This window comes from Oryx dammah, unplaced genomic scaffold (genome assembly GCF_014754425.2).
Source record: "Oryx dammah isolate SB20612 unplaced genomic scaffold, SCBI_Odam_1.1 HiC_scaffold_3, whole genome shotgun sequence".
In the NCBI taxonomy this organism is placed as follows: Eukaryota; Metazoa; Chordata; class Mammalia; order Artiodactyla; family Bovidae; genus Oryx; species Oryx dammah.
In genome coordinates this window covers 56,311,332-56,337,671 of record NW_024070187.1, presented here as the reverse complement: position 1 = coordinate 56,337,671, position 26,340 = coordinate 56,311,332, and the positions used below count along the sequence as shown (strand labels likewise).

Genomic DNA, 26,340 nt, shown 5'->3' with positions numbered 1-26,340 from the left:
GTCGCAGAGCACCAGGCTGGGTTCCTTGTGTTACATAGCAGCTTCCCACTAGTTATCTGTTTTACAAATGCCACTGTATATATGTCAGCACTACTTTCTCAATTTGTCCTTTCCTCTCCTTCCCCCACTGTGTCCACAATTTGGTTCTCTACATGTGTCTCCATTCTTTTCTGTCAAATATTTGTCAACATAGCTCTAAACAAAAGAAGGGACACATTTTTAAAAAGGTTACAGTATTGGCTTTGGAGAAGGGAATGGCAACCCACTCCAGTACTCTTGCCTGGAAAATCCCATGGATGGAGGAGCCTGGTAGGCTACAGTCCATGGGATCTTGAAGAGTTGGACATGACTGAGTGACTTCACTTTCACGAATTGGAGAAGGAAATGGCAACCCACTCCAGGGTTCTTGCCTGGAGAATCCCAGGGACAGGGGTGCCTGGTGGGCTGCCGTATATGGGGTAACACAGAGTTGGACACAAGTGAAGTGACTTAGCAGCAGCAGCAGCAGCAGCAGCAGCATTGGCTTTGGAGAAGGGAATGGCAACCCACTCCAGTATTCTTGCCTGGAGAATTTCATGGACAGAAGAACCTGAAGGGCTACAGTCCACAGGGTCAAAAAAAGTGTCCAACATGACTGCGTGACTAACACTGGTGGCTCAGTGGCAAAGAATCTGCCTGTAATGAAGGAGACTCTGGCAATGCAGGAGATATGGGTTCGATCCTTGGGTTGGGAAGACCCCTTGGAGAAGGAAATGGCAACCTCTCCAGTATTCTTGTCTGGGAAATCCCATGGTCATAAGAGTCTGGAGGACTACAGTCCATGGAGTCAAAAAGAATCTAACCTGACTGAAGTGACTTAACATAGCATAGTATTGGCTTTCGTTATAATCAAGCAAGTGCCATACTAAGCATTTTAGACTTTTGAGAAAGAGATTACTGGTTAGATTCTATATTTTTAGCTCAGTTTTCTCCATTGGATGGATAGTGTATTTCCAATTGCCTGCATGGATGTCTTAACCTTTAAACTCTCTTGGTCCAACTTTATTATTTCCCTCATTTTCATCTAACCTATTTATGTTACATTTGTAACTCTACTCTTCACTCAATTTTGGTTGGAACTGGAATTAGAATTTTCCTTCTTTTTCATCACCAACCTCTATCACTGTCTTCTCTATCAGTGATGTCCTGAAGTTACTCCTCTTAGCAAGTTCATTGCCACTGCCCTAAGATCAAGTTCTTATGCTTTCTATATTAGACCTTTGCAACAGTCTCTTTTCTGGTGTCTCAGCTTATGGTCTCTTTCATCACTAATCCAGCTGACATAGTATTGCCCCAGGCATTCTAAAATACCATTTCACCCAGACTATTCCCCCTCTCAAAACCTTTTTAATGATTCCCTTTAGGTTATTATGGGCTTCCCTGGTGGCTCAGTAATAAAGAATCCACCTGCAGTGCAGGAGACACAGGTTTGATTCCTGGGTGGGGAAGATCCCCTGGAGGAGGACATGGGTTCAATGCATGATACTGGATGCTTTGGGCTGGTGCACTGAGATGATCCACTCCAATATTCTTGCCTGGAGAATCCTATGGACAGAGGAGCCTCATGGGTCGCAAAAAGACACAACTGAAGTGACTTAGCACACATCTATTACCAGATAAAGTTTAAAACCCCCACGTAGCATTTAAAGTCATCTAAGTACTTTGGAGATATTTTGTCTCTCCGATTTTGCTCAGGTAGCTTCCTCCACCTGAAGTGTCATTCTGACATTCTGACAGCTAAGCGCTGCTTATCCTTGAAGCCCCTGCTCTCTGTCGCCCCCTCTTGGCCATCCTTTTTGATCCCCAGTTGGATTTATTTGTTCCTCTGCAGTGGCAACTCACTCCAGTACTCTTGCCTGGAAAACTCTGTGGATGGAGAAGCCTGGTAGGCTGCAGTCCATGGGGTCACTAAGAGTTGGACATGACTGAGCGACCTCACTTTCATGCATTGGAGAAGGAAATGGCAACCCACTCATGTTCTTGCCTGGAGAATCCCAGGGGCAGGGGAGCCTGGTGGGCTGCCATCTGTGGGGTTGCACAGAGTCGGACACGACTGAAGCAACTTAGCAGCAGCAGCAGCTGCAGTGTATCCTTAGCACCTGGCTTTCACGTCTAACAACTTAAAAAAAAAATCATAGTCTGTCTCAGTATGTAATTTAGTTGCACCTCCCTTAGATTATAGGATTATGGAGGGCAGAGGTGTGCATGACTAATTTTTAAATCATTTTAGGCATAACATAATATCTTGGACATAGCAATACAGTGTTTGTTGTATTCTTGCTCCTAGGATGGAAGATATTTATATAAACAACAAGCTTCATGTATATTAAATGGTCTTGCGCAAATAATAATGATCCACTCCTCTACATTTTCTCTGAGAGCTGAACTTCATGTACTACACATGGTACTTGCTTCCTGTTTTCCTATTAAGACTGAAATCAAAGAAAGTATAAACTATTTTACTCAAATTTGTCGTCCTGGCAAAATGCATACCCAAGTGAATATTTGCTGAGTGAATGCCTCAACTATTGTGGTTATGGTTATATGTGAAAATTCTGGGAGTTTGCAAAGACTTCCAGTAAACTTCAGAGCCTAGTCTGGTCTCTAATCTGGAAATTAGAGACTATTCTTCTAGGTTATTATTAGTAAGTGTCTGCTAGATACTCAATGCTTTATTTTTATGTGCTGTGAGAAGCTAACAAAAAGAAATTGATGATGTGCTGAAATCCTGTTCAGCGATTCCCTCTGGACCTCTGTTTTTAGGTTTCATCTGTACCTTTGGAATGTTTCCAGTGCCTACTTCATACAGCTGTTGTGACGATTACATGGCTTAGAACATGCAAAGCTCCAAAAAGTGTCTCGTGTACAGTAAGCACTCAGTAAGCATAAATAATAATTATTATTATTGAAGATATTGAACTGCACCTGCTCAAGTTGGGGGATAAAAACAAACACCATGCAAATCTAAGTAGTTTATCCTTTATTCATACAAACAATACATACACAAGACTATACCTTTTTTGAAGACTGCAATAATTTTCTAGTGTAACAACTCTGTAACAAAATTTAACTAAATGTAACATTTATGAAAATATAAATCTCTGATTGGGTAATTCTTCCCAACAATACAAAGTTTACATAAAAACATTCAATATGAGCTATCAGTTGCAAACAAGATAGGAAAAATCATTCAAGTCACTTGTTAAAACTCTATTAGCTGTTACATAGAACATTCACACTACATTGAATCCATCTAGGCATTTAATTCTTAGAAAGGTGTAGCATGGAGGTCCAACTGATAATGACAGGAATAAGTATGTGTTACCTCCAAAGAGCTAAAAAAGAAAAAAAGCACTGACTCATACAATCAACTCCAGGTAATCTGTACGTGGGCTGAAACTTCTCTGGGCTACCACCTCCCTGGTTGGTAGCTAGACCAGGAGGAACATACTGGAAAAAAATCTTTCACTGGGGTGTTTCATATCTGAACCTCATCTTTGTATGCTTATGTGTCAAACTGTTTTCCAAAGTGAAATATAGCTATATTGGATTCCCTGTGGGTTAGATCATTTGTTTCTGCCATTAGCATTAACAATTAGGATGTAGCTCTCCTTTTTTCTCACATTTCTCCCCCACATCTCTGTGAGGGCAATAGAGGAGCTATCACTACCTTTATTTTTGCAGTTTAAGAAAACAATACGTTTGGGACGTTAAAGATCTGTCTATAGATGAGTTCAAGGCAGAGCTGGCTGAAAGTCGGTGCCTTGCTCATTTTTCTGTCTTCTCAAGACACCATGGTCCCTTTCAAACCAAACCACTACTACTGATCACCATTGGAAAGTCATCCAAGGACATGCCATGAGGGGGATATGGAAGGAAAAAAATCATGTTCCCCTACTGGGATGTAATATTTTCTTTTAAATAGGAGAAGTAGTTTTTAAAAAACATTGAATACCAATTTCATAGCATCTGCTTTGAAATGGCTAAGACTATAAAAGACTCCAGAGAATCCTCAGGCAGAAAGGATAACGGATAAAGAATGATACATATAGTGTATAGAAGTAAGAAAGTGCTTACTTACAAACAGGACAGTAAAGAGCCTTTGGACGCCCTTAAGATTTATGCAATATTTTAGCACGAAGACAGGCATATTCAGTTTGTCCCAGAGTATTTGGTCAGCTATCTGCGTTTTACACAGGAAAGAAGAATGAGAGTAAGTAAGGCAAATGTCGTCAGTATTCCACAGATGGCATGTCGAGAAAGCTTTCCTTCTAATAAGATTTACTGCAGGGGTTTAGGAAATAATTTATGCTTCCACACAACCAACTTCTATACCACAGCCTTTTGTTGGTACAATGATAGAAATGAACAGGTGTTTTGACTGTGTTTATAATGCCCTTTCTGCAACATTTTTACACCCAGCACAAACAGGCATTTCAAAATGACACGAAAAGATTGTGGTTTCATATTAAATGTGTTCCTTTGCAGCCCAGAAAATAGTTTAAAAACTGTGTGTTCCATGACACAGAAACCCTTGCATGCAGTTGTAACGAAGACCGACTCTATGTGTGTTCAGTAGCCCTGTAATAGCGGTAGGCAGCTCTTGCCCCAGTCCAGTCTGTGGCCTCAAACTTCACATCCTTTCTCTTAGGAACCTGGGAGTGCCTCTGAGCATTTTTGTTACATTATTTTGCACCTTTAGACCTTCCATCTGCAGACTGGATTGACACAGTTGTCAGGATTGTAAAAGTGTAAGGGGAGATTAAGGCTGTGTTTAGTTATCCACAATCATTTGAAGTTCAACAGCAGTTTGTTTTCATAATTTCAACCTGTTGCTGTAGGACTAACTCCAGTCCAGATGGTCTGTGTGTAGCTCTAACCTCTCTCATCTGGACAATGGGATGAGTTAAGCTGCTTCTTCCAGTCCAGTTAATTTAAAAACTACTCTCTACCTTTCAGCTGATATAGCCATGTAAATAGGATTTCTAGAAATTCTGTCAAGACTTCATTCTTGGATAAACTTTGTCAAAAAGACCGACTCTACAAATAGTTATGCATTTCTGTACATTTCATGTGTGTGTGTTAGTTGCTCTGTCCTGTTTGACTCTGTGACCTCATGGACTGTAGCCTGCCAGGCTCCTCTGTCCATGGTTTTCTCTGGGCAAGAATACTGGAGTGGGTTGCCATTCCCTTCTCCAGGGGATTGTCTCAATGTATGAGAACGGCAATAATTAATACTGGAACTTCAGCATTGTTCCTTCCCCTCCCCCCCCCCCCCCCCCCCCTGGCTTTTAAGAACGAATGTGTATCATTTGGGATACAGAAAGTAATTTTTTTTCCTTTTATGTGTGTATTATGTAGTTCTGCTAAGCAGGAAAAACATTTTGTTAGTTTTCAGGGGCATAGCTGTGGCCCCTGGATTCCAGGGCAGAGCACACCCGCTCGTAGCAGGAGTTGTGTTTCTTGGAGGGTGTTGACTCATTGGGTTCTGAGGAGTCACTCACGGTGATGGGACTGTCTCTTGCAAAAACCTCAGTCGACTCTCTCCATAGACAATCCACAGACATTTTAAAACAGTAACTATTACACTTTGGCCTGGATGTCTGTGTCGCGTTGTTGAAAATTTGTCTGCTGTTTGAAGTGGCGATTTTAATTTTCAGCGCAGCATCTACACGGTCCACCACGGTGTATATCCCTATGCTGCCATCGTCAAAACCCACAATGATGTTCAGGTGCCGTTGGGAAAGGGCAAGGAAAGTTGGTGTTTTGTAAAGGCAACAAGCACCGATATTTTTGCCATCGGCCAGTCTCATGACAATCAAACTGGATATCGCGCCATTTTCATCCTCTTCTTCCCCATTTCGGAAACAAATGTATACCAGGTAGCGACCGTCTCGAGACAACCTCTGCCTCCAAATGACCCCAGAGGCATGCACCACCCGTAATTTGCCGCTGTGTAAATCCAGCACGTTGATATTCTCATCTCCCCTGGAAATAATGCCTAGCTTTCCATTGGGAGAGATTTCAAAATCCTCTAGGTTTTTCAGGAAGTTGTTTGGAAGTTGCACGCGGCGGCAGATCACTTCTTCTGTCAGACTCCAGATATTAACCGTCTCGGCCGACGTGATAAACACGATGATATCCGGGCAGTCGGGAATCAATTTAAAATTCACAATGGTGGTGCCGTCTTCGCAGCAGAACTTCTTGGTGATGCTTCCTGTCCAAAGACTGACTGCCAGCACCTTGCTTTTGGTCATACCCACCACGAAGGTGTTCGCAGAGGTGATGAAGGCGTTCTGCAGACTGGTCAGGATGTTGCACACCCTGTGGCCCGTGGCCAGTCTCCAAACCCTGGAGGCATTTTCCTCACAGAGAGAGACCACAAACTGGTCATTGTGTGTAATCAGCAGCTGAGAGATTCTCTGCCCATTAATTCTAAAGAGGTTTTCACCACTGCTGGTGTGCCAGACGTACTGGCTGCTCTTATCGTCTGACGTCACCATGACGTCTCCAGAGGACGTCAGCACGCAGTGTTCAACCGTTCCTTCGTGCTTAAACACTGCTTCAAGGAACCCGCTGCTGAAGTTCCACTTGTGAACACAATCCGAGCCATCGAGGGAGTAAATGATCTCCCCGCGAGCAGGTAACACCAGACTTTGGATGGGTTTTCCAGTCTTATCTATGTTGGACATAGCTGTGATTATATCTATGTCCCAAATGGAAAGAACACCGCTGGTGGATAAAGATAGCAGCATGTTGTGGTGACTGGATTTCACCAACTTGACTATGGTACCTGAGATTTCCTGTAAGCTCGCCATACACTGCCCCGTGTCCCGCCTCCAGAAGAACACGGCCGGGGTGTTTTCCATGGTCGCGATGATGCAGTCTCCATTCTTGGACAGCACAGCTGATATAAAGCGTTCGTTGTGTTTTGCTCTGAACTTTTCCGCCACCTTCCACAGGCCAGTGTCTAAGAGCTCGATGCTGAGGGCCTTACAGATAAGAACTGCACTTTGGTCCTCTGAAAGTTCAATGCTGACCACCTCACTGTCTCCCCTGCGACAGTCAAAGTCATCAGTCAGCTGGGGGTTGGAGATGTCCTCTGTGTTCCAAACAGAAAGGCTGCCCTCACTGTCTACCATTACCATTTCCTGAGCCGTGTCCAAGATAAGAAGGAACTTCACAAACCCACCTGAAAATTCAGATGTCACTGTACATAACTTTTCTCCACTCCCTAGATGAAAGATGGTGGTGGTGTTCAGGTACTGTCCACAGAAGGCGTACACGCCGTCCAGTGAGCACTGGACGCAGGTCACTTCGTACCAGCAGTGGAACTGGTAAAGGGGCCATCCATAGAGCAGATCAATGACAGTGACATCTTTGCTGGCTTCGAGCCAGGCCAGAGCATGTTTGACGGACAGCGTAAATCCATTGATGTACGTGGAGCCACTTCCATGCTTGGTCCCTTTGATTTCTACTTCAGACAGGAGGCAAGAATTTACATTGTCGTAAACCAGCAGGGTGTTATTTGTTGTTGCCACCACAAGATACTTTTCATCGTTGGTGAGTTTCATGCCCAGGATGACAGACTGGGCTGTTGTGATTTGCCTGAGTAGCTGACGCGTTTCCACATCCCAAGTGCTGATGGAACCATTTTCTAAAGCCGTGAGGACCGTACTGGGGTTACAGGTGGGCAGAATCTCAGTGACGTGCAGGTGACTAGATGACAAGGGCAGTCGCTCTGGGCTGTAGGTCACATCCATGGATGAGTGTAATGGCACAATGGAGCAGTATTTGGGCCCATCTTTGTCGCATTCTAAGAGAAGATGTCTAAGTTTGGGCAGGGAACTCACAACAGGCAGCAGCCTCTGCTGAAGCTCTGCGGAGAGGGAGCCGGGGAATGCAACGACCTTGGTTTTAATGCTGCGGAGGGTGCTCGCCAGGAACTTCAGCTCCTTCTCCTGCGAGCAGTTGTAAGCCAGCTCAATGTCTGTGAGCACTCTGTCGAACTGGCCGATCTTGACCATGGTGTAAAGCCAGCTGAAGTTCATGATGATGCCGTAAAGTAGGTCGTCGGTCTTCCCACACCTTGTCAGGTGGTACAGCAGCTCACACATTTTCCGATGGTTGACAAAAAAGATGTCAGGCTCCAGTGGATTGCACTGGAAGACCCAGGGCTGGTCAGGGGCCTGCCTGTCAAAGGAAGCCTGCTCAATGAAGTGTCTCTCCTCCTCCAGCAGGCTTTTGCTCTCCAAGTCAAGGCAGCCGTTCAGGTAGGGGTCTTCTAGGCAGAAAGCTTTCCTCCTGCCCCCTGACCAGACTCCCAGGAAGTAATCTGCCAGAATGGTGTGCATTTCATGCAGGTCGCTCTTGTCCTGCAGATACAGCTTCTGGGCTATGAGCTGCAGGTGTCTGTTGGCCCAGACCAGCAGGGTGACATTTTTCACGTGTCTCTCGATTAGGTATCCACTGAGCCCCTCCTTGAGCTTTGCGATGTACAGATAAGGTACCCTCAGGGGATTGCTGGGCCTCATGCTCTCATTGAGCTCATTCATCACACTGTTGTCCAGGGCCAGCACGTCCTCCAGCTCCATCTCACTCAGACCCATTTTGGCCATGGTGATGTAACCGAGAGCCCGGGAGACGAGTTTCTGCCCACACTTTTGCTCCAGGGACCAGAAGAGCTGCTCTATGCTTTCGTGCACAGTGACACAGAGGGAGGACTCGTCGACGTCTCTGTGAGATCGCCAGTGTCTCACCTCCCTGAAGGTCAGGTTCACAAACATGGGCAGCGTGCACTTGGAGAAGGCGTTGTTCACATAAATCTGCTGGCCCGACGTGACCTTCCTTTTGACCCGCAGAAGCTGGTGTTTGAGCACCTGGCTGCACATCTTCCTGTCCCGGGGAATCAGCTCGATATAGTTGTCTTCTTCATGGATAAGGCACCTCAGTTTCTGCAGGATCCCATGTTTGTTGGGCAGTGTGGAGAGGACGATCCGGACGAAGCGAGGAAGGTGCACGGGAAGCCACCAGAGCTTCCGGGCCTCGTCGCTTTCTGAGAGCTGCTCCAGGGCATCGAATATGACCACGAGAGGTCTCTGCAATGAAGACTCATTCAAAAGGTTTATGAATAAGTCACGGAGGTCATGGATCTTCTTAGGGTAGCTCTGAACCAGGCACCGGTAGTTCACTGCCAACTGTTCACAAACACTTAGAAGGAGAGACTTAAGGTCAGTACTCAAGTCTGTGGTTCCTAGAAACCTCACGACTACAACTGGGTCAGATTCTGGTCCTGTGTCTTCATGTAGCCAGCCATAAGCCTAAAACACAAAGGTGGCGTTTAGAATGGAGATACATATTCACATGGTCACATGCAACAACACTTCCTCTCTGCAGAGATCAGCCTTCTGGTAATCCCAACCAGGCAGAAAGTAACCTAGACCCAGGAGATGGAAAAGCCTGAGATGGTCAGAGAGCTGTCACAAAGCTGTGACATGGGTGAAATGCTCAGGATCACTCCACTAAAGATAATAAAACAGTGGTAACAGTAGCAGTCAACCACAAGGCAGCGTTTGGCTTGTATTCTAAAAGTTACAAAGCATTTCACTAACTGTAAATCTGAATATCTAGTATGCTTAGTTCCTCATCACTGAATTTCCATTTCTTGGCACAGTTGTTGGCACATGGTAGGTGCTTGGTAAATACTTGTTTAATGAATAGATTAAGTAATGACCTACACATTGTATGCTTAGTCAGTCGTGTCCGATTCTTTGTGACCCTGTGAACCGTAGCCCACCAGGCTTCTCTGTCAATGGGGGTTCTCCAGGCAAGAATACTGGAGTGGGTTGCCATGCCCTCCTCCAGGGGATCTTTCCAACCCAGGAATCGAGCCAAGGATTGAACCCAGGTCTCCACATTGCAGGCAGATTCTTTACCGACTGAGCCACCAGGGACCTACACATTAGGTCAATTATTTTCCTTAATTGAGGTTACATAAGGCTGACAGTGGTCTAGTTAACTTTTGTTGTATTTTAATCACTGAGTCGTGTCCAATTCTTTTGTAACCTTATGCACTATGTAGCCTGCCAGACTCCTCTGTCCATGGGATTTCCCAGGCAGGAATAGTGGAGTGGGTTGCCATTTCCTTCTTTAGGGGATCTTCCTGACCCCGGGATCAAACTTGTATCTTCTGCTTAGCAGGCGGATTCTTTACCACTGAGCCACCTGGGAAGCCTTCTAGTTAATTTGAATGTAATAAAAATATCCAGCAATAAAATGATATTGAATATAATCTTTTATGACTCAGAGACTTTTACTCTATTGTGATGCTATAGGGTCATCATTATAATTATTTTTTATTATTATCATAAAAATCTGATAATGTGGGTTAAATGAGTTTGGCTGAATTTGTGCTTTATAACAGACCAGTTTACTATATAAACAGGCAGTCATCAGGCCTCACATTATCTCTCTGTAGTACACATAGGATTACATGGGATTACAGTATCATGTAACAGAAGAGGAAACTGAGGCCCAAGCCAGATAAATAGCTTGCTTGTAGTTAAATGATTACCAAGAGAAGAAAATGGAATCGAAGTCATATCTGACTTTCATTCTAGTGTTCTCTGTCTCCCATTCTCTCTTTTTTAAATTGTACAGTTAAAGAGATAACATATATGAGACAGCTGCTAGGTTTAGTATTTTTCTGTCTGGAAAGGTAAGGACAAAAAGGGATATGATCAAAGTATAAACACTCCAAAGCATATTTTTAGGGAGATAATGTTTTTCAGTAATCTTTGGAATTCACCAAGGATACTCCTTAGAAAAAGACATATTTTCTAATACATTAAGAAGTAAGTTTATGAAACTTGGTTCCCCACTAAGTAGTTCAGATTAAAGTGTGAATAAGTTTAGAAGATTCATGGATGTCAGTTTCAAAACTAACTGCTAAGGAAAATAAGCAACTCGTTTTTGGTGTTTGGCTCCAACCTTTGAAGCTAATTTGGAGGAAGGTACAGTATTCTTGCCTGGAAAATCCCATGGACGAGGAGCCTAATGGGCTGCAGTCCATGGGGTCACAGAGTCAGACATGGCTGAGCATGCGCACATGCACGCACACACACAATCGCTCCATTTTACCGCTGTCCTTCAGTGGCAAATCAGAAACAGAATACAATCTGTGTGTCCCTGTGTTGATGGCTTATGATGATTATATGCATCATCCTTCTTCCCAATCCCGGGTTGGAGGATATGCGATGTCTATAAAGAACGGCCTTCTGATATGAGCTCATGTCCCCGGAAATGTTGGTTGCACAAGAGACGACCTGGAGACAAACGTGAGATGCCTGTCTCGATCCTTACAAGGGACACAAGGTCACGAGAGCACAAGTTGTAGTTGGTGGAGACGGGGAGGCGCTGGAGCAGATGTTCCTCAGGAGGGAGGGGAAGCAAGCAGAGTCTAAGCAGGGGACCTAGAACCAGGCAAGGCTCCTGTGAGTAGCTGGTGGTTGCACAGCATACCCAGAACAGCGAGCGCTCAGAGGCCGTTGTTTGACTGTCACCACACTCTGCCCATGGGGACTGCGTGTGTGTACAGGCATGTCACACACATCATATGACTACCGTGCTGGACACAGAGGGTTGCATCACATGTGCATCGTTCCTGCAACCACTTTTATCCTCCCCTCTTCCACAAGGAAAAAGCCCTAGAGTGAGTGTGAAGTGCATGCTGCTGCTGCTGCTAAGTTGCTTCAGTCATGTCCGACTCTGTGTGACCCCATAGACGGCAGCCCACCAGGCTCCCCCGTCCCTGGGATTCTCCAGGCAAAAACACTGGAGTGGGTTGCCATTTCCTTCTCCAATGCAGGAAAGGGAAAAGTGAAAGTGAAGTCGCTCCGTTGTGTCCGACTTTTAGCGACCCCATGGACTGCAGCCCACCAGGCTCCTCTGCCCGTGGGATTTTCCAGGCAAGAGCACTGGAGTGGGGTGCCATCGCCTTCTCCGGTGAAGTGCATGCACCGAGTGTTTTCTCATTTGATTTCAGTTCCCCTTGTAGCATTACTGTCTTGCTCACTTGGAATAATTCTAAAGTTTGAAGACACACCTAAAAAGTAGTGCGCAGGCACAGGCAGACGGTCATACACATGCACACGCACACACCTATTTTGAGACGACGTGGCCCCTAAATATAAGCCTGCTGTTTCAGTTGAAGAAACGGCTCATACCCTAACACAAGAAGAAAAACCAGTGGCTGGGTTTGGCAGATTGAGAAACGGTAAATGGGCCTCCCTAAGGACTTTGAATATAAGTCTGATATACGTGGTTGTCACCTGTGTGTCCTCACAATCCCCACATCTTGTCTTCATGTGATAGATCATGAGAATGTTCACAAAGTTAAGGACTGTTCTGTTTTTAAGACAGCAATCACAAGAAGAGTCACAAAGATTCTGAAGTAACACCAGGATAGTATAAATCATCAGACTGTGGTATCAAGTGTAATAGGAGGTTAAGCCTGGTACTAGTTTCACCCAGTTCAGACAATAGATACCACATTCCAGAGTGAAGCTCCAGCCCATCTTGCAAGACTTGAAAGGGAATTTTGAAAACTAGTTTTGCTACCTTTGGTGGACTACTTGCCTCCTGCCTGAAAAAGGGGCCAAGAAAAAAAAATGGGAGAGGAGGATTTTATTGTTGTTGTTTTGTGGCTAAGTCATGTCTGACTCTTTGTGACCCCATAGACTGTAGCCTGCCAGGCCCCTCTGTTCATGGAATCTCTCAGGCAAGAATACTGCATGGCCATATCTTTCTCCAAAGGATTATCCCGACCCAGGGATCAAACTGTGTTCCCTGTGTCTCCTGCATTGGCCGGCAGGTTCTTTACCACTGAGCCACCAGGGAAGTGGGGAGATGAGGATGCTGTGGGTTATATCTCTCACCACCCTACTCCCAATGGAGGACTGACAGATGCCCACTTCTCACTTCTATCTTTGGGAAAGGGGCTGCAATGGACCACTTTCAGGATGTCCCCTAGGGCTTGAAAAACAGCCATCTGGGTCTGATAACAGCTGAGGATTATGCAGGTTGAGTGACTGACCCTGGCTAGCTGCTCCAATGGCGGAGTGATAGAGAGATGCCCTTTGGGGAGTGGAGTTTCTCAGTGCAAAACAGTACCCACGTGTTTCCCATGTTTCAGATGTCAGCCACTGGTAAGTGTGAGCGATGAGGGTTTCCGCTGGTTCTGTTTTTCCCAGTTCTTGTCTAAGGGAGCTTGCTGTGGAGAGGCTCTTGGCAGAAAGATACTAGAATACGGGTTGCTGGGTGTCTAGGAGCCATCAGGGTGACCAGATGGAAAAACAGTGCGGTTCCCTGTGCCTAGGGAACAGTAGGTGAGAGGTGCTCAGTGAGGACAGGTCGGGTAATGAGAGGGAAAAGACCTTCAGGAAACCAGGAAAAGGCCTCAGAAGAAACAGGAGGAAGTTTTAAACACCTTCTAAGTGCAGAGCCCAGGTCAGAAGGGTACTGGTCTATAAGAATGTTCTTGGCCACCTTACCTACATCCCCTAAGCCACAACCTATAGAAGTCAGAGTGTGGTTGGGGTTGTGGAGGGGAAGAAGTGCTGGGTGGTGTAAGAAAGGAGAAGATGGTCATGTTCCTACTTCCTGCTGGAGGGGCCTGGCATATGGTTGGCCTCAGTCGGGGGAAGGAGCTGTAGACTGAAGTATTAATTATCATCTACAACTGGACATATTAATTGCTGAACTGAGATGGATTTAGTATCCAGAAGCAATCAGAGGGCTTGTCTTTGCTGAGAGTGATGAGAAGAGTTGTGAGATCTGCTTTGTTTCCAGCCAGATGAGTACTAGCTCCACAACATGAGTTTGAACAGTAAGAGACAAAACAAAGCTCTTCTAGGATTGAACCTCGTGAGTCTTATCTTTCAGTATAATTGTTATACCAGCAAAAAGAAACGCTAAAGTATCCATTCCAAAAGGACCCATTATAATTCATAGTAAACACAGAAAATGGAAGTGAATTTGATGACTCGATCTTTTCCCCAAAGTTTTTACAAATATACACGTAAAAGAATAGGTATTTACCTTCTTTGCTACTTCAGCTAGCAGAAGGGTCTTTCCAGTGCATGGTCCACCGTATATAATAAGTGGGTTGATGTGCCCGGTTTTGCTTGGAAGAATGTATTTATGCACGATGTTTAGAGATTCACATTTGTACTCGTAGAAGGAGGCATATGTTTTACATAAGGACGAATGCTGAAGGATTTCATCATAGAGCGTATCAGTTTCTGTGTCAAAATTCTGTTGTACCGTGGCCTGAATTATGTCAATCATGTCCTCATAAAATTGTTTACCAAGTCCTTCTATGTAATGGTTTTCTATTTCTTGGGAATAGCCTAGTTTCATGTCACAATGAGTAACAGATGTGTACACTCTCAGATTAGATGAAGCAACAATGGTAGGAATAAATTCATCCCTGAGTTTTATCAGCTTCTCTTGGGCTTCAGGGTCCCGAATAATTCTTGGTTCTCTTCCAGTTATATCCATGTACTTTCCCATTTCTGGGATTTTCACGAAACGCTCAATGTTAGCAATTTTCCTAATATAGCAAACACACTTCTTCAGGAATGCTGGAGTTTGCTTTCCTAGAGCAAAGTCAAATTCATCCTCTATCGCTGAAAGAAAATACAACAAGGAGTTTACTGTCTAGAACCAAGAAGCAATGCACCCACGCTTCTACCATGTGACTCTCAAGTCAGTAGTTGTAGTTTATTTTGCTTATAGTGTGTAGCTGAGTCATCTTTAGAATAATTTCTAATTTCCTGTCTTTTCCTAAACAGCCTGGATCCCAGAACAATGGATTCTAAATAAAATTGCTTAATTTCCTCTAAGACCTGAGGGAGATGTTGAACATAATCATAAGAAAGCAAGCACAACAAGTTTATAGCTGCTTCTTCTAAGTTCCCACTTGGCTTTGCTCCCAGACTCCAGAGGTTCTAAGAGTGGAGAGCAGGAACTAACTGGGGCGAGGAGAGGACGAGGAAGAGGCCACATGCCGGATCTAGTCTATTTCTTCCTTGTCGGTCTTTCCTCCATTGTGGTTTCACCATTTTGTTTGAGATGATATACCCCAGACATAAATGTGTAAATATAAATGTTAAAGCATGTTCAAAATATAATTCTGTGCTAATTTCATTTATCCATTATCCATGTCTCTATTAAATCCCATTACACCCATCAGAGCAGGAACAGGAAAATGACTCAGTATGTAACTTTATTTCTTTTAAGATAAACCATGTTAGGGCTTATAACACATATGCTCACATAAAAGTAAATATACTTTCTAAATCATTTGAGGCCCCATAAGAACATTTAAAATTGTATCAGTACTAATAAAAAGCAACAATTATGCACAATTTTAGGGAAGAAAATAAAATAATTAAACCAATAGACATGAATTTTAAAACAAGCAGTCTTTTAAAACTTGTTTTCTCCCCTCTGCTTTTCTTTATCCAGTTGGTCTTAACTGAGCATCTGCTATGTACCAGGCATGCTGCTAGTTGCTTAGGATACAGTGGTGGGAGAAAACAGAATGCTGAGAGAAAAAGGTATTAATGAAGCTTATAGTCTGGTGGAGGATGGTAGACATGAATCACTGCTGCTGCTGCTAAGTCGCTTCAGTTGTGTCTGACTCTGTGTGACCGCATAGACGGCAGCCCACCAGGCTCCGCCGTCCCTGGGATTCTCCAGGCAAGAATACTGGAGTGGGTTGCCATTTCCTTCTCCAAGGCAAGAAAGTGAAAAGTGAAAGTGAAGTCACTGAGTCGTGTCCAACTCTCAGCGACCCCATGGACTGCAGCCCACCAGGCTCCTCCATCCATGGGATTTTCCAGGCAAGAATACTGGAGTGGGGTGCCATTGCCTTCTCCGGACATGAATCACAGAGTCTCACAAATAAATGTATTATTTTTATGCCTGGGAAGTTGAATGACATGGTGCCGTGAGAGCAAACAATTGGGAAATCTAATCCACTTGGAGAAGTCAGGGAAGGTTTTCTTAAGGCGGTGACTGCTGGGCTGGGATCTGGTGGAAGCGTGGGGGCAGGGGATGGGGCTGGTTGTTAACTTAGACCATCTCAATATACTGGCCACATCTGCAACATCAAGCAAAAACAAAACATAGGTATATTCTATAAAGTAACTATTAAGGGAGGTGGGAATTTTGTTTAAAAATGGTACCTTTTAGTAGAACTTCTGTGATAATATTTTTTCAGTAATGATAGCAATTGATAAAGATTTGTGATTGAAGTAAAAGAGATGTATTTATATCCACCAGTGTTGAATAAGCTGTGCCATTCACATCAGGATAGTTTTTTTTTTTAAATTTTATTTATTTTTGGCTGCGCTGGGTCTTCGTTAGTTCACATGGGCTTTATTTAGTTGCAGCATGTGAGCTTCTCATTGTGATGGCTTCTCTTGTTGCAGAGCCCAGGTTCTAGAGCATGCGGGCTTCAGTACTTGTGGTGTATGGGCTCAGTAGCTGTAGCACACGGGCTTAGTTGCCCTGAGGCATGTGGAATCTTCTTGAACCCATGTCCCTTGCAGTGGCATGTGGACCCTTAATCACTAGATCACCGGGAAAGTCCCAAATCAATGTTTTACCAAAGATTTTATTCAGGAAAATTGCATCAGGAGGCCAGATAAGGAAGCTTACATAACATATATCTACTCTTCTTTTTGTAGAAGAGTACAAATTTGTTATAATATGTACAGGGGAAGATGCAAGAAATTTGGATATTCTGAACTCATGCAGAAAGTAGCCTTTGGTCCATCTCTTGTCCAGCCATCTGTGTTCCACCAGGGAAATCACTCTATCTGGTATTCTTATTTGAAGATTTCTGAAAATATTAAAGTAATATTGTAGTATAAACCCTGACAGTTTTTTTTGGGGGGGGGCACTGTTTGTTTATAATGCAAGTGTCTGACTTAAGCTTTGATTGCTGAGGCATCCACTTCAATGATACCTATCTTGAATAAACTCATTAACAGCCACACATACAGAGCAGGCCAGCCCCCCTCACTGAGACGCCTTTGTTTAAGAGCTCTTGGTGGACTTCAATAACTAACCTTTCCAGCTACTTGTTTTTCTCTCTCCCTTTGCTTTTAATTCCCACTGTTGTGTTTTAAATTTGCCAGTAAAGAGTGAGCCCAGTAAAAGCAAAGCCCTAGACGTGTGTGCTCTGCCTCTTTTTCTCTCTCTGCTTCTGACCTTGCTTGTGGCTTTAGATGTGCTCTGTAATTTCCAGGGCCTGTAAGTAATGTGGATGTGTGTTCAGTCATGTCAGACTTTCTGTGACCCTATGGACTGTAGCCCTCCAGCCTTCTCTGTCCATGGGATTCTCCAGGCAAGAATACTGGAGTGGGTTGCCATTTCCTACTCCACTTATAAGTTATAAGCCTTTATTTTTTCAAAGTTACCTGATGGTGATTGCTGAAGAGTATCTTGCAGTCCTAATAAGAGACAGAAAGGCTGGTCTAACTACCACATTGGTTATTGATAGACTGGCACAAAACAAATATACTCTATCCATTTCAAAGAGCTGGTCCCTCTTCAGCAATTTTCACTGTGCAAACATGGTCTTAAAATGAGTTGGAATGTAAAATAAATTAAAATTTCATGAGCATACATATCTTTTAGAGATGTAACCCCAAATAGAAAATAGTCCAGGTATAGTATTTCATACTACCTAGTACAAAATTATTAATCTTCATATGGCTATCCATGTGGACCAAGTTCTTTATCGTGGAGAAAATTAAGAGAAAGTATTTGCTTATGAATTTTTTAAAACTTGGGCTGTCTAACTCTAAGTCAGAGGATGCCCTCCCCAACTGGTGTTGCTTATATCAAGAATAGCAGAGTGTTTGCTTTTGGTATTTTTTTTCCTGATACAGCACATTGTTTAGGAATAGGTTAGTTTTGCCCTTGATAAAGACAAAGAACCAGGGCTTCAAAAATGGATCAAAAAGATCCCAGAGGAATAAGGATATATGTTAACCTGTATATTCTAAAAATAGTACTTATTCATGGTGATTTTAGCATTTTTAGGGAGAACTAAAATAAGACCTAATTTTTGACATCTTCTGGAGAATGAATTTGTCAAGATTATTTATACTTTCTCTGAGGTTAAAATACAGGCATATCCAGTGAGAATGGTATCAAGTGCTTCTTAGGTTTTCACAAACATTTTGCCACATCATTCACAAAACCAGTTTGAAAATGCAACTACTGTTGCTTTTTTCTTCAATAATTCTTTGCTATCACCTCTTAAAATAAATGCTACTTAACCGATTACTTTACCTAGGAGTGTTCATCCCCTGGAAACTATGACTGACATATTCCTTCAGATATGTGATTTCCTATGCAATTCCTAAAAATAAAACCTCTTTTCCACAGCTGAAAAAGGCCCACAAGTGAGTCTCTGCTCAGCAGTTAGGGATATTTTTTATTTTAAGGCTAATCTAGATCCTGCCACTCCCTTACTTCCCAACCTCTGATAGCTTCCCATCTTATGCAGTGATGGAAGAAATTTTCACAGATTGAAATATGAGGAAGTCATTCTGGCTTATACCTGATTTGGGTTGAACTGTATATTAAATAGTACAGCCTGTCTTCTGGCCCATCAAACATGCATTGTACATCTGATTTAACCACTAAAGGAAAGAATACATCTAAAAATCAAAATGGAATATCTATGATTCAGGCATCCAAAATGGAACCAGTGGCCATTGTGTATGTGGTTTCAGACATTTTTCCTGCATCACTGAGAACTTGAATTCTCTGAACTGTATCAGATGGAAGAACACCACCAGTTTATTCTCAAAATAATATCTGCTAGCAGTTGCCTAGGTCTCTTGTAACTATGCGACCATTTCAGACCCCAACCAGTCCTTATTTAACATGCATCCTGACTTCTTGCCAGCTCTAGATACAGTGACTACTGTAACTTTGTGATTTTTGCCTCTATAAGCCTCCCTCATTTTGTAGTCAGGTAGAACACAATTCAAGTGCTTCTTGAAACTGTCTCTCAGGCTACAGTCCTCAGTTTGGCCTGAATAAAACTCTATTATATTCCTATTATAGATTGTTTATTGATTATTTCTGTTGTTATTATGGCCTGTGCCCACCTTCTAACCTCATCTCTCCTTCTCTGAGCTTGGCAACCTTTACTTGCTTCCTGCTCCTAGAACTTGCTTAGCACATTCCTGTCTCAGGAATCTTGAACCTGGCAATCCCTCTGCCTGGAATTCTCTATTTTAGATATGGCACTGCCAGCTCTGATTCATTCTGCCATTTAGCTCAGAAGTCATTTCCTTATCACCTGCCCTATCTAAATCTGGACCCCCACAGCCTTCATCAGGCCCTATTACCCTATTACTGTATTTTACTCATAGCACTTATCCTTTCTGACATGATATTGTTCATTTATTTGGTTACTTGCCTATCACTTATTTCCTCCTCACTAAACAATAAGTTCCAGGAGAGCAGAAAGCTTGCCTTCTTAATCATTGTTGTAGCCCTAGTGCCTGGCATATATATGCCCTCAATAAATGTTTGCTGAGCAAGTGAATTAATGAACAGGTCAACTGAGAAATACTGGCTGAGTCTGGTCTATTATATTCAGCCTCCTCTGACTTCTTTTAAAGTCATATTTTTGGAGAATTCCTCAAGTACGTAAAAGCTTATCTTTGAGTAAAAAGATTACTTGTCTCTCCAGGAGATAAAAACATTAAAAAAAATTAAATTTCATCAGGCAGTAAATACAATTAAATTTACAGAACCATAAAAGGAAACAGTGAATACATCTCTTAATGATCAATTCCTCAGTTTACTGAAGATGCATACAAAATTACCTGAGAACAGGTACCTCTTGGCTTGGCTGTGTTTCATTTTCCCCTTTTCATGTAACAGTTTTACAGCAGTCTTAAATATCTTCTTGATCTCATCTGATATCTCTTGCCAGGTCTTCTCATTCTCGGCATTGGCAGAAGGCTGCATCTTTAGAAAGGTGAAAGTGAGATGTTAGTCTTAAATCATCAAGAAAACCCAATATTTAAGAGGAAGAGAACCATTGTTATTTGAAAGTCTACCATGGGCCTTACCATGACAGGTGCTTAATGGATAGTATCTCATTTACTCTCCCTAGTACCCTGAAAGTGATGTGAACTCGCCCAAGTAACACAACGGTGTGAATCCAAACAGGACTTGTTTGTTTGCTTTTCTCAATATATTGTGTATTTCACTCTTGAGTTTTGATTCAAATGTTGTAACAAAATCATCTCTTCAATACAGTTAAAGGTCAGACTAGTCAAAAGGATGGTTTTTCCAGTGGTCACGTATGGATGTGAGAGTTGGACGATAAAGAAGGCTGAGCACCAAAGAATTAATGCTTTTGAACTGTGGTGTTGGAGAAGACTCTTGAGAGTCCCTTGGACTGCAAGGAGACCCAACCAGTCCATCCTGAAGGAGATCAGTCCTGAATATTCATTGGAAGGACTGATGCTTAAGCTGAAACTTCAATACTTTGGCCACCTGATGCGAAGAGCTGACTCATTCGAAAAGACCCTGATGCTGGGAAAGATTGAAGGCAGGAGAAGAAGGGGAGGACAGAGGATGAGATGGTTGGATGGCATCACTGACTCGACAGACATGAGTTTGAGTAAGCTCTGGAGTTGGTGATGGACATGGAAGCCTGGTGTGCTGCAAAGAGTCAGACACGACTGACCAGCTGAACTGACTCATATGTTACTATTTAATTGTCTTTAATTGTTTCTTCCTCATTTATTTTTTATTATCCTCTAGGAAATAAAATCAGAGAAGGCAATGGCACCTCACTCCAGTACTCTTGCCTGGAAAATCCTATGGACGAAGGAGCCTGGTGCTGCAGTCCCTGGGGTCACTAAGAGTCGGACATGACTGAGCGGCTTCGCTTTCACTTTCACTATCATAATTGGAGAAGGAAATGGCAACCCACTCCAATGTTCTTGGCTGGAGAATCCCAGGGGCAGGGGAGCCTGGTGGGCTGCCGTCTATGGGGTCGCACAGAGTTGGACACAACTGAAATGACTTAGCAGCAGCAGAGGCTCATAGAATCAAACAAAGAAGGAACAGCTATAGCCAATTAAATATAGGAGTAAGTTCAGCTTTGTAAAACTGGTTTCTTGAGGTATCAAGTTTTTTGATATCTACTTTACCAGCTACTGTCTTTACTCCTGGCATATTTACCTGGTGAATGGTTTGGGATTTACCCCAGTATTCTCCATATTCTTCCAGATAATAACTTCAAAAAATACATGTGAGGAAGAAGAAGAAGAATTGAGTAATCTGACATGATTTCATTTTGCATGGAGAAAATGCTTTCTGTTAAATGTCATAATGGCCAAAACACAGGGATCTTAAATGAAGAGCTATTGCTAACCCAGGGCTTTTCTCCTCTTGGAGCTGCTGGGTACTGCATTATCAAGGATATTTTCTTTGGAAGAGGAATGGATATCTATGCCTTCTTTTCTTTTTTAAATTTTTTTTTTTAATTTATTTGGCTATTCAGTCTTTCTCTAGTTGTGGCAAGTGAGGGCTACTCTCTTCTTTGCAATGGGTGGACCTCTCTTGTTGCGGAACCTGGACTCTAGAATGTGGGCTCAGTAGTTGTGGTGCTTGGGCTTAGTTGCCCTGAAACATATGAAATCTTCCTGGACCAGCAATCAAACCTATGTCCCCTGCATTGGCAGGAGGATTCTTAACCACTAGACCATCACGGAAGTCCTATGGCTTCTTTTCAACCTCTTAAAAAGGTCTAGGCAATAATTAGGCCCACCTGTTTTCTCCACCTCCTTCATTCAGTTTCAGGGGACATATGATGGATACATTTGGGAACAAAGTTGGAGAAGAGACAATGACTGTGTTTCTATCATACTCAGTTCAGTTCAGTTGCTCAGTTGTGTCTAACTCTTTGTGACCGCATGACTCGCAGCACGCCAGGCCTCCCTGTCCATCACCATCTCCTGGAGTTCACCCCAACCCATGTCCATCAAGTCGGTGATGCCAACCAACCATCTCATCCTCTGTCATCCCTTCTCCTCCTGCCCCCAATCTCTCCCAGCATCAGAGTCTTTTCCAGTGAGTCAACTCTTTGCATGAGGTAGCCAAAGTACTGGAGTTTCAGTTTTAGCATCAGTCCTTCCAATGAACACCCAGGACTGATCTCCTTTACAATGGATTGGCTGGATCTCCTTGCAGTCCAAGGGACTCTCAAGAGTCTTCTCCAACAACACAGTTCAAAAGCATCAGTTCTTCAGTGCTCAGCTTTCTTCACAGTCCATCTCACATCCATACATGACCACTGGAAAAACCATAGCCTTGACTAGATGGACCTTAGTCGGCAAAGTAATGTCTCTGCTTTGGAATATGCTATCTAGGTTGGTCGTAACTTTTCTTCCAAGAAGTAAGCGTCTTTTAATTTCATGGCTGCAATCACCATCTGCAATGGTTTTGGAGCCCCCCAAAATAAAGTCTGACACTGTTTCCCCATCTATTTCCCATGAAGTGATGGGACCAGATGCCATGATCTTAGTTTTCTGAAAGTTGAGCTTTAAGCCAACTTTTTCACTCTCCACTTTCACTTTTATCAAGAGGCTTTTTAGTTCCTCTTCACTCACGTATGCCACAACCTCTCTGCAAGGTTCTACATAAGACACAAGAAAATAAATTAACAATGTATGAAATGTTAAAGAACATACTGAATTAAAAAAAACAAACTAAAGAGTATAAAAAAATAACTTGTCAGATTTTTAAAATACTGCCCCCTCAAAAAAAATCTTTTACAAATTAAAAATATAACTGTTGAACTTGAAAACTCAATGCACAGAGGAGACATAGCTGAAGAAGAAATTTGGTAAACTGGAAAAAAGATCTAAAGTGACTTTCCAGATAGTAGCACAGAAAGATAAGGAAATTGATAATGTGAAAGACAATTAAGGAACATGGAGGATACAGATGCAAGCTATTATATATGGGATGGATAAGCAACAAGGTCCTACTGTATAGCACGGGGAACTATATTCAATATCCTGTGATAAACCATAATGAAAAATAATATGAAAAAGAATGTATGTATGTGTGTATATATATATATATATGTATAGCAATCACTTTGCTGCTGCTGCTGCTAAGTCGCTTCAGTCGTGTCTGACTCTATGCGACCCCATAGACGGCAGCCCACCAGGCTCCTCCATTCCTGGGATTCTCCAGGCAAGAACACTGGAGTGGGTTGCCATTTCCTTCTCCAATGCATAAAAGTGAAAGTGAAGTCGCTCAGTCGTGTCCGACTCTTCGTGATCCCATGGACTGCAGCCTACCAGGCTCCTCTGCCCATGGGATTTTCCATGCAAGAGTACTGGAGTGGGTTGCTATTGTCTTCTCCAAATCACTTTGCTATACAGCAGAAATTAACACAACACTGTAAATCAACTATAGTTCAATAAAATTTGAAAAATGAAAAAAGAGATATGGAGGATAGAGTGAGGCAATCTATCGTGCATGCAACTAAAGAGCTAAAAAAGGAATAGAGCAGAGACAGTATTTGATGAGATGATGGCTGAGAATTTTCTAAAACTGATGGAATATATGAATTCACAAATGCAGGAAGCACAACATATACCAATTGGAATATATACACATTACAGTGAGATGATAAAACTACACATATTAAATCACAGCAGGACCCTCTCTGACCCACCTCCCAGAATACTGGAAATAAAAGCAAAAGTAAACAAATGGGACCTAATTACAATTAAATGCTTCTGCACAACAAAGGAAAATATAAGCAAGGTGAAAAGACAGCCTTCAGAACGGGCGAAAATAATAGTAAATGAAGCAACTAACAAACAACTACTCCCAAAAATATACAAGCAACTCCTGCAGCTCAATTCCAGAAAAATAAACGACCCAATCAAAAAATGGGCCAAAGAACTAAATAGACATTTCTCCAAAGAAGACATACAGATGGCTAACAAACACATGAAAAGATGCTCAACATCACTCATTATCAGAGAAATGCAAATCAAAACCACAGTGAGGTATCATTTCACGCCAGTCAGAATGGCTGCGATCCAAAAGCTTACAAGCAATAAATGCTGGAGAGGGGGTGGAGAAAAGGGAACCCTCTTACACTGTTGGTGGGAATGCAAACTAGTACAGCCACTATGGAGAACAGTGTGGAGATTCCTTAAAAAACTGGAAATAGAACTGCCTTATGACTCAGCAATCCCACCGCTGGGCATACACACTGAGGAAACCAGAATTGAAAGAGACACGTGTACCCCAATGTTCATTGCAGTACTGTTTATAATAGCCAGGACATGGAAGCAACCTAGATGTCCATCAGCAGATGAATGGATAAGAAAGCTGTGGTACATATACACAATGGAGTGTTACTCAGCCATTAAAAAGAATACATTTGAATCAGTTCTAATGAGGTGGATGAAACTGGAGTCTATTATACAGAGTGAAGTAAGCCAGAAAGAAAAACACCAATACAGTATACTAATACATATATATGGAATTTAGAAAGATGGTAATGATAACCCTGTATGTGAGACAGCAAAAGAGACACAGATGTATAGAACAGTCTTTTGGACTCTGTGGGAGAAAGAGAGGTTGGGATGATTTGGGAGAATGGCATTGAAACATGTATAATATCATATGTGAAATGAATCGCCAGTCCAGGTTTGATGCAGGATACTGGATGCTTGGGGCTGGTGCACTGGGATGACCCAGAGGGATGGAATGGGGAGGGAGGAAGAAGGGGGGTTCAGGATGGGGAACACGTGTACACCCGTGGTGGATTCATGTTGATGTATGGCAAAACCAATACAATATTGTAAAGTAATTAATCTCCAATTAAATAAATTTAAAAGAGAAGAAAAAGGGGGAAAATATATTCAACTATATTGCATAGTTGAAAGTTGCTAAGAAAGTAGGTTTTAAACACTCATCACAAGGAAAAATGTTTTAAGTTTGTGTGACAGATTTTAACTAGACTTCTTGTGATTATCATTTCATAATATATACAAATATCAAATCATTATATTGTGCACCTGAAACTATTGTAATGTTATATGTCAGCTGTATCTCAATTAAAAAAAAAGAACCATTAAAAAAATAAAGTAGGCTAGTTTAGCTTTTTTACTTTTTTCTTTTGTATATGATACAGAGAATGTTCTGATTTCATTCTTTTATATGTAGCGGTCCAGTTTTCCCAGCACCACTTATTAAAGAGAATGTCTTTTCTCCATTGTAAAAAAAAAAAAAAAAAAAGTAAAAAGCAATAAAACATGACATTTGCATTAAAAATAATACACATATTTTCAGATATACAGAACTTATGACTCTTTTGGAACTTCCAAAAGATATATTTCAGGAAGAAGGAAATGACCCCAGAAGGAAAGTCTAAGTTATCAAAAAAGAAAGCTGAATTTGGAAGATTTCTTAGCTTTGGATTTAGTTGTTAAAAGGAAATTTAGAGTCCAGGGCAGAATAACTTTCTGTCTACTGTGCCTTTTCTGTGGAGAAAAACCACCCCTGTGTGACATAAACAGTTTAAAAATGTAGGGAGAGACACACTTTGGAGAGAAAGATAACTTACTGCATTTTTATTGCTTTTCAGCATTTCTGATTTGGGTCTGAGGTAATATGCGGCTGGCACCGAGTTCTCATCCCGACAGTACCAGTCTTCCAGTAACTTGGTGTCCAGCTTCGCCTCTATGGCAGCATCCAAGATCATTTCAAACTCTGAGGCTTCAACTTCTCCGGGGATTCGGATGTTCCCGTATTTTTCACCTAATAGGCCCTGTGTGTCACCAAGAAAATTCAGTTTAGTGTGTCACCAAGAAAGTCTGTTTTAGTGTTCACATCATATGACCACTCAATAAATATTAATGAATAGATAACAAGATACTTTATTCCATCAATTGTCTCTTTTAATCACAGTGGATATGTTTTCACATGGATTATTTTGTAAGTAAAATTAGACCATTTATATTGTAGTATAATAAATTCACATACTGGGATTACATATTGGACAAATCCAAACTACAGAATTTCGTAACAAAGAAATTTCCCCATAGTTTACATAATATAACAAAAGTTACCTATTTTGAGAATTTTGGTTGGTTCATGCCAAAAAAGAAATGACGTGTTGGACTCTATGAAATATCAAACATATAAACTCACAAA

The 26,340-nt window shown here is 42.3% G+C and overlaps 1 protein-coding gene across 1 annotated transcript in view; it reads right to left on the bottom strand.

The window, feature by feature from the left end:
* Positions 1 to 2,967: 2,967 nt before the first annotated feature.
* NWD2 (NACHT and WD repeat domain containing 2) overlaps positions 2,968 to 26,340 on the bottom strand; it is a 250,139-nt gene continuing 226,766 nt past the window's right edge. Inside the window, exons 4-7 of the mRNA XM_040237996.1 lie at positions 25,751 to 25,954; positions 19,962 to 20,106; positions 14,137 to 14,726; positions 2,968 to 9,359 (exon numbers count right to left, since the gene is read on the bottom strand). Coding sequence (XP_040093930.1) covers positions 5,427 to 9,359; positions 14,137 to 14,726; positions 19,962 to 20,106; positions 25,751 to 25,954 — 4,872 coding nt within the window. The 3' untranslated portion in view covers positions 2,968 to 5,426. The remainder of the gene's footprint in view (positions 9,360 to 14,136; positions 14,727 to 19,961; positions 20,107 to 25,750; positions 25,955 to 26,340) is intronic.